Source organism: Festucalex cinctus, chromosome 5 (genome assembly GCF_051991245.1).
Source record: "Festucalex cinctus isolate MCC-2025b chromosome 5, RoL_Fcin_1.0, whole genome shotgun sequence".
Taxonomy (NCBI): Eukaryota; Metazoa; Chordata; class Actinopteri; order Syngnathiformes; family Syngnathidae; genus Festucalex; species Festucalex cinctus.
In genome coordinates, this window is record NC_135415.1 from 5,769,995 (window position 1) to 5,786,510 (window position 16,516).

At 38.3% G+C, this 16,516-nt stretch overlaps 2 protein-coding genes across 8 annotated transcripts in view; one reads left to right on the top strand and one right to left on the bottom strand.

The window, feature by feature from the left end:
• tpcn1 (two pore segment channel 1) overlaps positions 1 to 3,984 on the top strand; it is a 25,346-nt gene extending 21,362 nt beyond the window's left edge. For all 5 annotated transcript variants that reach the window (XM_077520972.1, XM_077520974.1, XM_077520975.1 and 2 more), the window contains 3 exons: positions 1,040 to 1,179; positions 1,282 to 1,371; positions 3,336 to 3,984. In XM_077520972.1, coding sequence (XP_077377098.1) covers positions 1,040 to 1,179; positions 1,282 to 1,371; positions 3,336 to 3,479 — 374 coding nt within the window. In that variant the 3' untranslated portion in view covers positions 3,480 to 3,984. The remainder of the gene's footprint in view (positions 1 to 1,039; positions 1,180 to 1,281; positions 1,372 to 3,335) is intronic.
• Positions 3,985 to 4,559: 575 nt separating this feature from the next.
• On the bottom strand, positions 4,560 to 16,429 carry slc8b1 (solute carrier family 8 member B1). Of its 3 annotated transcripts, none has more exons than XM_077520978.1 (15): positions 15,980 to 16,429; positions 14,636 to 14,788; positions 14,358 to 14,410; positions 14,029 to 14,086; positions 12,391 to 12,496; positions 12,137 to 12,304; positions 11,940 to 12,053; positions 11,795 to 11,866; positions 10,000 to 10,130; positions 9,780 to 9,921; positions 6,671 to 6,792; positions 6,448 to 6,601; positions 6,293 to 6,373; positions 6,115 to 6,179; positions 4,560 to 5,040 (listed from the first exon to the last, which is right to left on the bottom strand). In XM_077520978.1, the coding sequence occupies exons 1-15, from the start codon at positions 16,139 to 16,141 to the stop codon at positions 4,858 to 4,860; spliced, it is 1,764 nt and encodes a 587-aa protein (XP_077377104.1). In that variant the 5' UTR covers positions 16,142 to 16,429; the 3' UTR covers positions 4,560 to 4,857. The 3 variants fall into 3 exon arrangements, with proteins under 3 accessions (XP_077377104.1, XP_077377102.1, XP_077377105.1); XM_077520976.1 differs by having other exon boundaries at positions 11,795 to 11,869; XM_077520979.1 differs by having other exon boundaries at positions 4,894 to 5,040; positions 9,809 to 9,921; positions 11,795 to 11,869.
• Positions 16,430 to 16,516: the final 87 nt, after the last annotated feature.

Genomic DNA, 16,516 nt, shown 5'->3' on the forward strand with positions numbered 1-16,516 from the left:
AAAAAAAAAACAGTCAGGTCAACTCATTCCCTAAAAATAAAAAAGGAAATTGATTTTTGCAGATCTTGACATTCACCAAAGCACATTGAGCTTGTCACACACATCACACCTGGCAAAAACAAATTCACATGTAAAGGTTTATCATGCCATGTTCAAAGAAATTTTGCTCCTAATGTGCCAGTACCCCAATGTGCAAGTACCCCAACGTGCACGTACCCCAACGTGGCCCGGGCTGCGAGGGCCCTTTATAGCTGCTCGCAGCTCTAGTTTTGTCTATGTTTGTGCTTATGCAACAAGTGAAAATGTGAAATAAGGAGATAAAATAAAGTGCTTATTAATTTTTATTTAAAAACAATATTTTTTCCAAAGTTTTGGACTCAGGCGGTTTCTTTTTTGGCAGAGAATTTCACCTCAATTTCACTCTTTCACATGGTACTGATGAAGCAGGGGTGCATAGATTTGAGATAGCAAGTTTGTATAGAATTGGAAGCGTATATTTCTGTGATTTCCAGTACTGAAGGGGTCTTTAAACTGTGAAAAGAAAAATGTGAATTTTATGTGTTGTCACATTTTATTTTATTTTATTTTATTATTGGAATCTGTTAAATAGTATCGTAATTACAGTGCATTACCTTCTGAGGTGGGATCTGCTCAAAGTGCTCCCAAACAGGGGAAAATCTCTTTCTTGCTGGTGCCATCGCAAAAAAGAAGCTCGTCAAATCGAATGCCAAAAGCAAAAAAGTAGCGCAATAAGGGACCCGAAAACACAAAAAGTGAAGGGGAATCCATAGCGTTTCTTTGTCGCTTTTATTTCGAACTACACTCAAACCTAGCGAATCATTTCCTGAATCAGTCACGTGGTACACCTGCTTCGTGGGGCTTCAAACGTCACCACGTACACCACCACACCGTTATTGACTCGCCGTTCATGAACCACTCATCTACATTACCCGGCACACACTCCAGGGATTCGACCCGAGAAGCACATCACTACTTTCATGGTATGTTCAGTGAAGTCATGTTGATGTGTGCGCTGTAGATGAGAATGGAATCGTTTTTGAAGTCGAAGTGAGTCGTGAAGAAGCTCTGTCCACTCTGGAGTTGTACAAGGTGACGTGTCCCGGGCAGTCGTCCCTCAGCTCTCTGGTGGGAGTTGTGCAAGCGATGGATCGCAGAGAGGTAAAAAACAAAACGAAAAACAAACAAACGCACCATACTTTTGAACATTTCCCCCTTTTGTTTAAAAAAAACAACAACAACTTTCTCCTTTCTCCATTTCAGAATGAGCAACAATCGCCCCTGTTATACCAAGGGCGGAGGTCAAGGACGAAGGGTGACCTCAGCATGAAAATGTATGAGGAAGAGATGCAGGTACGAGCAGACATTTTGTCAATGTTGCCAGGATTGTGTTTTTGCAAACTTTTAAATATTTGTGTCTGATTTTTAATTCAGTTTTGTAATTGGAAGGTCTGATTGTGATCTGAAATCCAGTTTCATGCATTTTTAACCACATAGTCTAAATTAGGGGTCATCAACTTTTCCTGTTAAAGGAGCCATTTTAGGCCAAATAATTAACAAAAAATCTGTTTGGAGCCGCAGGATATTTAAACATTGTGATGAAGGAAACTGTGCTAGTTTAATGTACTGAGGGCCCAATAGCTAATTAGACCTCCACCATAAAAGAAAAATATGCAGCATCCAATATGTAGAGATTATATATTGGACATGTTATTGTGGTTATTTATTTATTTATTTTTTTGACATTTTTTCTGCTTTTTTATTTTTTATTTTATTTTTATCAATTTCTGTGGACATTTTTATGGTTATATTGGGGATTTATTCTTTTGTTCTTGGACATTTTATGGTTACTTTGAACATTTTCTTTCCTGCCTTTTGTAAAATAAATTTTCTATTTTGGCATTTTTGTGGACATTTTATGGTAATTTTCAGTATTCTTAGTCTGCTTTTGTTTTTTAGAAATTTTATAATTAATTTTCAAATGTCATTTCTGCCTTAAAAAAATACAATTGACTTTTTATTTTTATTTTTTTGCAATTTCATGGACTTTTTATGGTAATTTTCTACTTTTCCTCTTCCTTTTCGGACATTTTGTGGTCAGTTTTTGGACATCTTAAAAGGATACTTGACTCATTGAACCTTTTTCAGCAGTGAAAAGTTCACATTTTGTCCAGAATGAATTTGATAACTTAACTATTTTTTCATGTACAGTTAGTTAATACCTTTTAATAAGTAATTTTTCAACTTGCTGTCGACTGATGATGACATCACCTGTGCTGAGGAAGTATCTAATGACCAGTCATGGTTCACCTGTTTTCTGGGTTTGGCCAGCAAACTGAGCCATGATTGGTCGTTACGTACTTCCTCAGAACAGGTGATGTCGTCGTCATCAGTTGACAGCAAGTTAAAAAAAAATATTTATTTTTTTAAAAGATATTAATTGTACATGAAAAATAATGAAGTTACCACATTAACTCATTGACTGCCATTGACGGCTATAGACGTCAAACGATTCATTTGAACTGGGCTGGCATTGAATGAGTTTAGGAGTCAACACAATGAGTAGATTCTAAATTTTAAATGCGATTCGTGGCAAATTTGACACGTTCTGAATTTTATAGTGATAAAATTATCCAGAATACATAAATATGAATATAAAAATACCATTGTGATCAAGAGGGAGTTTAAAACTGTCCCGACAACTGTATGTATCTATCAAGCAGCCCATTGAATAGAGATACAATGCTGCCATCTGCTGTCCATCGTTAGTGGCTGTTTTTGATTCCACAACCCATTGACCAGGCAGCGCTGCACTTAGCTGTTGCACTTCCCATTGATAAAAAAAAACGTAGTTGACGTCATTTAACATTTATGGCGGCATCCATCGTGATTTTACTCATCGTTATGAAACTTTTGGCGGACAAAGAGTTAATTCTAGACAAAATATGAACTTTTTACTGCGGAAATGGCTCAATGAGTCAAGTATCCCTTTAAGGTAGTTTTGAGAACATTTTTAATTTACCTTTTGTCTCTGTTTTTCTGACAACTTAAAAATATGGGCTTTTTTTATTTTTAAATCTAAATAATTGAAAGAATACTACATGTATTAATTAATTTTAATTTACTCGTTTTTTTAAATAGATCCACAGGAGAGGGACTAAAGAGTTACATATGGCTCCAGAGCCACAAGTTGCAGACCTCTGGCCTAACTCCAGCCTTACATATTGATTATGAGAGCTGGTATGAGTGCATCTGCTGACATGTTGCTCCTCCTCCTCCTCCTCCTCCTCCTCCTCCTCCTCCTCTTCTTCTTCCAGGAGTGGTATTTAGAGTATTCAAGGGAAAACCTGCCTCAACCCGACCAAAATCAGGAGCACGACTTGGACAGTCCCACCTCCAATCCGCCTTTCGTGCCTGGGCCTGAACTGAACTCACATGCCGGACGTTGCAGTATGAACTGAATAACTCATGCAGCAGTGATCTTCCAAACAACTGTATGACTCCAGGACTTCTAATCCCCCGTCCCAACACTCCCCTTTTCTCACAGCGAGGAGCCGGTTTGGTGGTGTCTTTTGAACTGATGTGAGTTGAGGACATGATGGCCTCTCTCTGGACAGACTGACAGACACGACTTACATTTACCAGGGACCATTAAACCTTGCCTGTTAATACTTGTATTACAGTATGGAATGTACATAATACTGGAGGTCTTTTGTAACCTCTTTTAAAAGTTGGGCTGCTGTGGAAAATGTCAATTAAAATATGACTAATTTGTTTCTTCTACAGCTTAACAACTGAAGTCTATTGAACTAGCAATGGTTTCCCTAAAGGTGTCCTAAGTCCACATTCAATATTGCTATATTCCTTAGAGGTGAAGTCAGTTTTGTATATTGACTAAAATGAACAAAGATCATCAGTTTGTTTGTCTTTGTACTGTATTAAATTATATTTCTGTGTAACAGCGAATTAGCTTCTTTGGAGTTGGTGTTTGTAAGTTATGTGTTTCAACCTAATGTCTTAAATTTGTGGCTCATCTGCTCAGAATTATTATTATTATTATTAGCTCAACTTCACAAGCATTGAATGCTGTACGCGATTTAGTAAAGGGATTTAACTCTTTGACCGCCAAAAACATTTAATAACAATTATTAAAATCACGATGTATGCCGCCATAAACGTTAAATGACGTCAACTGTAATTTTTATTTATTTTTTTTAAATCAATGGGCAGTGCAATGTCTAAGTGCACCACTGCCTGGTCAATGGGTTGTGGAATCAAAAACACTCACTATGGCCAGCAGATGGCAGCATTCGATTTTCAATGGACTGCCGGTGTATGAAATTACAATGAAACATGACAAAATCTGAGGAAATAGAACGTTTTCAAGGACAATGTAAATGATCAAAGTCTTTGTCATATTAAAGTTTTTTGTGGCAGTAAAAGTTTTAATAAAAATTCAGACCAAATGATTTTTTGGGGGGCACTGGTGGTAATGTATTTGCAGTTAAAAAAAAAAAAAAAAAAAAAAAAAGACAAAATAGTATGTGAAAGGCACAACCAATTTGATTGTCATGAACAGTGCATTCTGTAGCGTATAAAAGAAATGCTGAATCGGTTTTACTTATGTCCCTTTTGAACATCCACATTGTCATCGCAGTGTCAGTCATACGATTAAAAAAATAATTCATGTTCTGGCCTTCTCGAATGAAAACTGCTTGGCTTCGTGACGAGACCAGTGTGCTCGTAGGTTGCAGTCAAGTAGAGTATAAAAACACTGCTCAGATGGGTCCAGTCAATCAGTTTCACATCCCTCGTGTGAGGCTGCACTCGACGGAGTGCTCAGATGATGCCAAACTCTGTGAGCAGAGCAACGAGGAGGAAAATGCCATAGAAGACGAGGAGGAAAACGCCGTAGGGCCGACCCAAGTGGAAGCGGCTCAGTGGAACGATGATGAAAGACAGAACCAAAGACAAGCCCAGAGAACCTGCCAGGATCCATGTCAACAGTCCCTCTGGTTCCAGCTGAGAAGGAAAACAGCAGTCAAATATTTTTGAAAAATATTTTTAAAATTGTTTACACTTGTATTTTTAAACTTGTTTATGAGTTTCCGACACAAGATGGGACCAAATCTTGCCTAATAGGATAGTAGTAATTGAAGGAAGTTTATTGAAATAATACCGTAAACTGAACATATTTGATACAGTTTGTGACATCACATTGTGCAAATTACGTGTATTTACGTTTTGTAAATAAGTTATCATACACTTGCTGCAATGAAGAACTGCTTCCGTTTGCAATGAAGACTGCTTTGCTTGCAAAGAAGAATTGCTTCTGCTTGCAATGAAGAATGCTTTGTTCTGTTCCCACTCACATTCACATAGCCTAGCTCAGGGGTGGCGAGATCCGGTCCTCGAGGGCCGCATTCCTGCTGGTTTTGGATACTTCCCTTCTTCAACACAGCTGATTCATGATCAGCTCATCAGCAAGCTCTGCAGAAACCTGATAACGAGCCTGTTAATTGGAATCAGCTGCACTTCGAGTAGGGAAACCTATAAAACCTGCAGGACACCGGCCCTCGAGGACCGCAGTTTGCCACCCCTGGCCTAGCTATTTAAAGATGACTCAAGAAGCACAAGAACCACAACATCTAACACAACAGAATGGTTCGAGCCAGTCTGCTGAAATCGCCTGTTTTCTGTTAAGGAACGATTGCAAACTTGACCACACGTACTCCGCAATCTTCCACTCACATGCATAACACATAGACAAACAAGTTCACTGTTTTCCAACTATGCCTTGCATTTGCATTTTTAGTGTTGGAAGACCCATGTAACTAGGGGCGTGGAAAACCAAATAAATAGTGAGGGTGAGGAGAGGAATCTTCAGAGAGTGAATTGCATCAGTCAGTTCCTCTCCTCTCTCCTTGCGAGCCCTGAACTGAGTGTCTTCTCTCCTTTTTATGTCATGTTTAATAGATGTCAAACAGGTAACCGACATTTAATTGGTGCGTTGGCCAGGAATCGAACCCGGGCCTCCTGCTCGGCAGGTGAGAATTCTACCACTGAACCACCAAGGTAACCCTGACAGTGACCTACCTGCACTTCAGAGTGTGTTTTGATCCTCTGCACCAAACAGCCCAAACCCACCCCAAATAACATGTCTGGTGGAGACGCAGTTAAGGTATAGGTTATACCGTTACGTGATGTCAACACACATTCATCATCTGATGTCAAACCCAAAAATGAGATGTGAGAGAGGTAAAAATAAGGATACTGAAAATGATACCCCCGAAGCAGGCCGAAATGGCCATCCTGGGGTAACCCTGTCGTGCCAGAGTGATGTCTGAGAAACAGTCTAATAAAACACAAGTTAACGTTTAATATCCTTTTCCAACAGCTCATAAACCGAAGCACTCCGAGCGGGCTCACCTCCTATGCTGTTGCCCCAGGCCAGGAGAGTCAAACCCAGCACTGTGTTGCTGAGACTGAACACCACGCCGAGCATGTGCAGAATGCTGACCACTTCGGACGCCGCCGCGCTGATCAACACTGCGCTCACCACGAAGCCCAAAAGAGCGAAGACCTGGCGGAACGATACCGGACGTGTTCGAACATCATGATAAAAAAGTTAATCTTATTAACACACGCTTACTGGGTGATATCTTGGGGGGCACTCGTTGGTGGTGCTGCAGAAGACGATAGCACACAGGAAGAGTCCCAGGAGAAAAGTCAGCACCCACAGAGGAAACTGGCCCTCGATCAAGTAATCTCCAACTAGACAATTTAGAACAAGAAATGAAATAATATCTACGGAAGCGTATTGCATTCACTTGAAGAACAAAATAAAACTGTTTTTATGACCATTTCTTTTTTTTGCTTTGCTTTTTGGAGTAATTTTTTTTCCCCCAGAAAAACGGGAAAAATATTCAGAAAAACAGGAGGAAAAAAATATTTAAAAAAAACGGGGAAAAAAACATTCTTTTTTTTTTTTTTTTTTTCCTTGTTAAAAAATAGTGACCCCTCACTCTGTGTGACTGCCGGGGTGGTCACTATTTTTAATAAGGAAAAAAAAAAAAAAAGGAACAAAACACCCACTCCGCCTCAGGCCTTATACTAACTACCGTATAGTTTATACAGTAGTCTGCTCGCGAGGTGGGAGTAACAAGATGGCCGCCCTGTGACTTCAACGCCTTGCACTGGCATGTTTGGGCTACCGGCTATCCAGTCATATATACAGGTCAGTAGTCTGCAACAAGTCACTTGGAGTTTAGAGGTTAAAAAAATAAAAAATAAATAAAAAATACTTGTTTGGTGCTCTGTTTTTTTTTTTTTTTATTGAATATTTTTTCTTTGTTTTTTTAGAATATTTTTTTCTGTTTAGGGGAATTTTTTGTCTACTTTTTGGAATAATGTGTTTCCCCTTGTTTTTCTGAATAATTTGTTCCCTGTTTTTCTGATTATTTTTTTTTTTTACGACGAAGAATCGAACAAAACAAAGAAACTATTGTTTTTCTGAATATTTTTTTTATGACAGAAAAAAATATTCAAGAAAACAAAGCTCAAAGCAAAAATTAGGAGGTATTAACAGGAGATTTTTTTCAAATGAATGCAATATGCTTCCGTAAATATTAATGACCTCAAGAGGTGAGTGAGGAATATGGAATATAGGTTTAATTTGGGGTAACCTTATTGGTGAAGATCGATTTGATTGTTTTGCTAAAAAAAATATACATATATATACTGTATGTATATATATATATATATATATATATATATACACACGAGGGGTGAGAATCTCTGACATTAGGCCTATTCGATATGTATCTCGATACACAGGTTGCGTTTCGATTTAAAAACGATATCTTTCAGAACAGAACGGTTCGATTAAGTTTGGGAACGATACAATTTTCGATTCGATAAGATTCATTTCAATATTCAAAACTTATAGTGACATTTTTTGCTTGTAGACGTTAATCTTAAAACACCACAAATTTTACAGTATCGTCAAACGTGTTAAAAAACAACAACAAAAATGTTTTCTATAGTTTCATATTTTGAATTAATTATTTAAATAGACCGCAACAAAGGGCTGGATGTATGACTGAAAAATGTATCAGTTTCAATATTTATTAGTCGTTATTAACAGTTATAATTGGGGGTTTTTTTCTATTCAAAATAAGGATCAGGAAAACAAAAGGCTGATAATTTAATTTTAAATATAAATATTTAACCTTTAAAAAGACACCAACACAATTAAACAGAATATGTGCACAGTGTTAAGTAGTTCAGAAACATAAATTTAAGGTCATGAAATAAACCTACCATCCAGCCAAAAGAAATATGAAGCCACCTTATGGAACAATAAATCTATCAAACACATTTTAAACCACTTAATATATCCAAAAATATTGCCAAAAGTACCCTTCCCTTTTTATCAACAATTTTTGTTTTTCTTTTGCCATCACATTCATTTTTGGTTAATGTACGACTTTTTAAAAAAAAAAAAATTATTATTTTTTTTTATCTGAGATGATGACCATGCAATCACAACTGTTCATGTTTTTGTTTTGTTTTTTGTTTTTCGGGGGGTGGGGGGCTGTCGTTCATTTTGAGTTTGATGACGTAATTGCTGCTCATGCTAGTTGTGTACATTGACAGGGAGACACAAACAGAAATGAGATACTTGCAGTGTGCTTTTAGCTTAGCTGGTGTGTTAGCTGTGGGACATACCTGTGTAGTTTGGATGAGATACATATACATACATACATACATACATATACATATACATACATACATACATACATATACATATACATATACATATATATATATATATATATATATATATATATATATATATATATATATATATATATATATATATATTGCATATGTTAAAGAGATACTTCACTTATTTAGCCCATTATAGCAATAAAAAGTTAATATTTTGTCTATAATTAATTTGATACTTTCATTATTTTTCACGTACAATTAGAACCTTTAAAAACACATTTTGCAACTTGCTGTCGACTGAAAATGACATCACAAGGGCTCAGATAACCAATCACAGCTCACCTGTTTTCTAGGTTTGATCATGTGACATTCACACGCTGAGCTGTGATTGGTTACCTGAGCCCTTGTGATGTCATTTTCAGTCAACAGCAAGTTACAAAATGTATTTTTTTAAAGGTACTAGTTGTACATGAAAAATGAAAATATAAAATTTATTATAGGCAAAATATTAATGTTTGACTGTCAAAAATGGCTAAATAAGTGAAGTATCCCTTTAAAGAAGAATCAGGAAAGAATTTCAGTTACTTTGTACTTAGTTCTAAAATAATGGTTATTTTTTAAAGCTTTTTCGGAAAACGTGAAAAATGGAAACAAATATATGTAGGCATAATTTAATGTTAGCACAGACGAACCCCAAAACGCCTTCGAAAACTGCTGACAAATATTCATTTTCGATGTATATTGTTCAATATTTGATTTAGACGAAAAGCTGGGGTAAACGATTGTAGATTTAAGTTGTAATATCACCATTTACCACTAGACGGCAGACAAGGCTTATACTGCCCTATACTACAACATAAGTAAGCCTAATATATATTTTTATATTTTTCTGGATTTAGAATGATGTGCAGAACAAACACAGTACCTCAATAACATGAAAATTTCGAGTGAGCTGATATTTCACAAGATATAGAAAACGAGATCCCAACAACCATACTGTAAATAATTCATTTCCTCTTTCCACTTACAAATTCCAGACTGGAAAGCGAGCACGCACATGAGCGGAGCAGTGACCAGATGAAGACAGTTGAGAGGTCGTCTCCAGTTCTTGTCTTCTTTATCGAGATCTACAACGGGGATGCACAGCAGCAGTATGACCTCCACGGGGCTCTGAGAGGTGGACACCGCCATTTAATAAAAACCTTCACATGGAGCCAATTGGACTTTGTGCGTCTGTCTTTGGCACACCTTCAACACTTTGATGACTCTCCACTTCCAGTTTTTTCTTCTCCACTGCCGGTTGTCCACCGGGTTGAGGGAGCTCAGCAAAATCTGGCTGGTGGATTCAGGGTATTGTAGGAGTGGTCTGTATTCAGACTCTGAAAGGAAAGACGTGTTCATGAATAAAAACAAATACACAACTCATAAAAAGTTGGGGATATTCGGAGTTGGGGTGAGATTTCAAGTGTTTTGTCTCAACTTGCCATTCTGTAAAGTTGAATCAGAACTGCTTTGTTTTTTTATTTTGTTTTCAGGCTCCAAAGAGAGTGTTTCTTCTTAGCCACACCTGCGGGCGGTTATCAATTAGCAGGTGAAAAGGTTATTGTTCCACAGCACTGGCTTGTTCCCTGTTTGACTTGTCCCGCCAGCCATTTCTTCTGGTGAACCTTTACAGGAAGTAGTACTGTGATTTTCTATTTCTCCTTTTCTGCCTTGTGAAGGTTTTTGCTTCTCTGTTTTGTTTGGTACTAGCAATCTTCATTCCGTTGCACTCCACCAGGCTCTTTAAAGATGACTTGACTTCTGTTTGTTCTCTTTAGCTTTTTCCTGTCAGCCATTTTGTTGTTACTTGTATTTATTCTGATAATTGCCAATCATAAGGCACAAATAGAAAAGTAAGCATTGACAACCAGTTCATACTAGTTACATGGCTCACTTTAGTTTACAATGCTTTAATGCTAATTAATAAAATTTAAAAAATAGTTAAAACAGGCAAAAACGGATAAAATTGGCAAGTGTTTATAACCTGGGATAAGACACTTTACACTTAAAGCTAATATCAAACATTTTACATGTTAGTGTTACATTAGCAACTTGAGGCTGCTAACACAGCACTTCCTGTTAGCGCCCTCATTTGAAATCTATTCAACACCACTTTCAGTGGCCCAAGCGGACTAGCGCTAACACAGAGGCTTTCCTAGCATGCTTTCTTGCTATTACAACACTTGAGACTCTTAATTTGTTAATCAGTACATAATTACAGTGTTGCTGTTTCTTGTCATGTATTAAAGTATTGCCACTTTTAGTGTTAAATTATTATGACTTGGAGACGCCTTAAATTTAGCTAACAATGGTAGTGCATATAGGGTAAGAGAAATTTTGTATGAGAATGTGATAATAGATATTGAGAACTCAACACACTTTGACGACTTTGAAACAGATCCACAGGCTGGAGGAAATGAATGTATTGGAATAGCAGTCTCCAGCCAACCGGGAATTTGCCTGGTTGTCTATATAACCACTCCAGTCCTGATTCAAACTGAGACATTAACACAGTTTGGAGTCTTCAATGCATGCTTTTGGGATGTGGAATGACTTGAGTACTCTTGCAAACAGGCAAACTCCACACTGGAAGACTGGTGCCCAGATTTGAACCCCAGCCTGAGAACAGTGAGGCTAATGTGCTAACCACGTGGCCACCACAGATGGACATGTGTCGTCAAAAGTTGAGAGAGTCATCATATTACCTTGTTTATTTCCCTCTCCTTCCTTTTTTCCATCTAAGAAATTTGGGACGCTAAGTAGCGAACTTCCAGGCTTCCTGTTCTGTCTCCCTCTGTTGGTCATTGTTATTTTTAACATTTCTTGGTCATGACTGTGGACACAAATTCCTCGTGTTTTTACATACTTGGCCAATAAATCTGATTGTCATATTTCAACTAAAGGTGATGGCACATTTTAGGTTCATCTTGAAATTTCACCCAGAAGCAGAATATCCTTATTTTTTGTGAGTAGTGAATGTTTTAACATGTTTCTTTCCCACCATATTCCTGTTGGTCTGTGCCAGCTAGCAGACAGGGCACGTCGTTATCGTACGAGTCCGACGACTCAAATCCTGCTGCAAAGGAAAACAAACCCTGAATGAATTTGTGTTGCTTTATGTTTGCACGTGTGTCTTTCTGTTGAACCTTGAATATGTGGAACGTCGTCGATGGTTGCACTGCGCAAACGCTTTTGTCGGCTATAGATGTATGCACTGATGACTACTGTCAACACATACACCACATAGAGGCCCAAGTATCCTACAAACATGAGACATAAATAAATTACCCTGCAAGAGAAATCAAGGAATTATGGGAAACGCAGTATCTGTGCTGCTGTGTACCCAAAGTTTCTCCCAGTGTGGTGGTTCTTCGAAACAGGATGAGGTAAGTCCAAAACACTGCCACCATGTAGAAGATGACATCACGCAAGAAAGGACGCGAGGCCACGGCGAAAGGTTTGACCAACGCCACGCCGCCGGCGACAATCGTGGTGACGAATACGCCGGCGCCTGCCAACAGTGGCGGACAAAAGCAGATCATTTGCACGCTTCAGCTTGATAGTCGTAATCTTATTGCCGTGCATGTACCCGCCTACCAAATAACGCTCCCACCGCCAGCCCGGCGGTGTGTGGGCGGGAGAAAGCCGCTATGGCACTGAAGATGTCAGGAGCTCCGTTACCAAGAGCAAGGAAGGTCACACCCTCGACGAAAATATTAGTCAAGGAGAGAATGGGCAAAATATTGTTTTGTTGAAGTGAATGTCTGATATTTGTGTCCAGTGGATTATATACATTCAGGTTTGACCTGTTTTATCATGTTGAGGACCTTTTATTCGCCATGTGCTCTTTAAAACAACCACCGCTATTTTCTTAAGATGAAATCCAGGTGCAGCAGATACAGTGAAAACGGTAGAGGCCCCAGAATTGAACCCTGTGGAACACCACGTGTTCCGTCATACATGTGAGTTCATACTGCACGTATTCATCCAACGACTGATTTAACTGTACTGTTTGCATTATTTTTGTATTTGCTTTTATTTTGCTTTGTTTACTCTGCCGCCAGGGCGGCAATGTAAATGTAACATTTCTCAATTGCCTTACTGTGCCCGGATAAATAAAGGTTGAATAAATAAACACTGACAAAAGAAACAAGGAAGTTGAAAGAGAAACAGTTAACTTGCATCACAATTCAGCTATGTCAGACACTGGTTTCTTTTGTCTTTTTTTTTTTCCAGCAAATCAAAATAATTTGGAAGCGTGTTGCATTCACTTGTTTTTTTGAGTATTTTTTTTTGTTTTTCTGAATATTTTTTTTCTGTCATAAAAAAAACAGAAAAAAAATACTCAGAAAAACGGGAGAAAAATGATTCCAAAAAACAGAAAAAAAAAATTGTTCCAAAAAACAGAGCACCAACTTCTGTTTTTCAGTTGTTGGTTTTTTTTTTGGGGGGGGGGGGGGGCTCTGAACTCCAAATGACTTGTTGCAGAACACTGACCTGTGTATATGACTAGATAGCCGATAGCCCATGTTTTGAAACATGCCAGTGGAAGCCGTTGAAGTCACAGGGCGGCCATGTTGTTACTCCCACCTCGAGCAGACTACTGTACTATACGGTATACGTACAGATGAGACATATACAGCTCGTAGGCAGTTAGTATAAGGCCGGAGGCGGGGTGGGCCGGTTTGTGCCGGGGTGGTCACTATTTTTTTTTAACAAGGAAAAAAAAAAAAAAACGGAAAAAAATTACTCCGAAAAACAAGTCGGTGCTCCGTTGTTCTGAATATTTTTTTTCTATTTTTTTTTTTAAATAATGCTTTTCCCCCTTTTCTGAGTAATTTTTTCCGTTATTTTTTTTCTGTTTTTCTGATTATTTTTTTATGACAGAAAAAAATATTGAGTAAAACAGAAAAAAACATATTCAGAAACTCAGGGGGAAAAAATACTCAAAAAAAACAAAGCTCCCCAAAGAAATTTAGTTAGAAAAACAGGATTTTATTTTATTTTTTTCCCCCAAGTGAATGCAATACGCTTCTGTAATGTCTGGTAATTGGAAGATGGAAAAAGGATTAGAATGTTATCTCTACTTCAGCCATTTAGTATGGATATGCTGTAAATCCAAAAATAAATCTTGGAATTAAATTATGATTAAGTATGACTAGTAGATTGCGAAAACAAAACCAGTTTTGTTGTGATTGCTCATAACACGGAGAAAGCTTTGGAGATGAAGGATACGGCTACATTGTGAGTGAGATGCAGACTTGTGGAGATGGCTGACAGGTTAGGACAAAAACTGTGGAGAAACAGAGAAGAACTTGTTACCATTTTGAAAATCTTTTCTGCACAGATACAACACCTCTTTTCTCGTTCATGGTCAGTGTAGTCAAGTAGAAAAGCAGAACAAAGTCCACTTCCAAAGTCACACCAGTGAAGTGAAACAAATGAAGATTTTACATTCTAACGTGCATGTGACCAAAGCAGTAGTTATGTAGGTCAGCTCACGTACTATATACGTGAATACGAATGAAGAAAAGTCAGACTTTTATGACACAAAAGAAACTTACAACTTTGATGCGATGAGGCCAAGTACGACAAACAAAACAAACAGCCATATAATCTGTGGAGAATCGGAGGGAAGAAATATCAGATGCGTTCTATTTAATTTTCAGGGATGCAAAACAAACACGTGATAACAAAGGCTGTGTAACCAAAAGTCAAGTGTATTTACAATGTGCCCACTTTGTGTTGCAACGTGCGATGTCGAGACAAAGAAAAAAACGTACTTTTGACAAATTTAAGTTCCCCAGACTTCCTCAAATGGCACGCACGCACACGGACTTACACAGAGAATGACGGTGAGGGGTGTGAGGTCAGGAGGAAGCAGACAGAAGGCCACTTGGAGATAGTTGATGAAACCGTCTTCCACGCTGCAGTCTGGTGTGTTCTTGACGAACGCGCAGCGGTCTGCAGCGCTGACGTTCATCACATGATCGCACTGAACACACAAACGCACAAGTATATTGTCTGTTTATATTAGTGTTGTTCCGATACCGATACTGGTATCGGCAGAGATGCCGATACTGCATTAAAACAGTGGTATCGGTATTGGTGACTACTCACAAGTAACATGCCGATACCATTAATTCCAACGCTAATATAGGACTTTGGATGCAGCATCTTGTGTCTTGCTCGTGCACGACATTCACTGGTATGTGACATGTTCACTGCATGCCGATCTAAGATATCCTATTGGCCATTGAATGCTCTGAACCAATAACAGGACAGCTTTTTCATATTGAGGAAAAAAAAACAAACTTAAGTATCGGTATAGTATCGGTATCGCGATACTGCAAAGCTGGGTATCGGTAACTGTATCGGAACAACACTAGTTAATATCAGTTTTCATTAATTCCCTGCATGCTCCATTTGTTTAGTACAGGCATTGCTTATGCACTAATCAATCACTATGGGCGAGTACCGGCAACAGGTATCAGTATTGGACAAACACAATCGGATTTTAAGTATTTGGTACTCGTGGAGGCTTCTGATACCAGCCACTGATACTTCTGCAAAATGTATCTGACACGTTTGAAACATCAGCGAATTATCATCTATGTCATAAAGAAAAATATTTGTTCACAATGTTTGTGTCATTGTGTTAAATTGAATCATATATCAAAAGAACTAGAGGTATCGGTGAATACGTGTATTGGTATCGGTAGGCTCTCTGTCGAAAAAAAAGTGGTATAGAACCTCCCTGGCAAAGTTTTTGCACAGCAGATATCATAGTACAATATAGAGGTTACTGTTATCCTTATTAATGTAATTATTTTTGAATGACAAAGCTTTATTTATAGTACAGTAAGGTGAACACTGAACAATCATTTGTAATATTGGTAAAATTTGGGTTTTGTTTTGTTTTTTATTAGAAACATAGTTATTCGATTAACTACTGCATTGTTTAAGTGAAGTGCACAGTACTGTACACAAACAAATCAACAAGTTCACTGTACAGGTAGAAACATGATTTCAGCAGTCGTTATTAGTGATCATGTGACCCGAATCTGCTGACATGTTAGATTCAACTTAACGAGAGCATATTTTCATAAGAAACAATGAATGACAATTGTGGTCAATAAATCCAACATAAGGAGGACAGTTCATGTTCACGTCTTATCTCACCAACCTTGTCGTCGTCGTTTATCTGAGCCATGACGGCCACTGAGGCATTCACGGACCCTCCGTCTACTTCCACACCTGCCCGGGTCGTGAGGAGAGGGAAGTCCGAGGCAGCTTTCTGGGACAAAAATGTCCCAACCAGGAGACACAACAGCGTAGCCACAGACATTATTTTCGTTGTTGTTGCCGTTTTCTTTCTTTACCCAGGAGCCACGTCCATTCTGGTGACAGCTATACGTAAGACGGCGATGGAGGCTGCAGTCCTATTTCGTTTTCTGCTAAAACTGAACTAAAAATATTGTCAATAAACATTAAAAAGCATATAAGCCGATATCCTGTGTAGCTGCACATTCACGTAAACTGCGATTCTGACCGTCTTTCCAGACGCGACTGCTAAAAACGTCCGGTAATTCTTGACAGTGACACCTAAAGGGAAGCTCCGCCCACCACACCACCAACCGTGTTTCCTTCAATGACTTCTCGTAAAGTCAACGCTTCAGTCCCCATCACAACGCACACGGAAACGTTCAATGTTGGAAAAAAA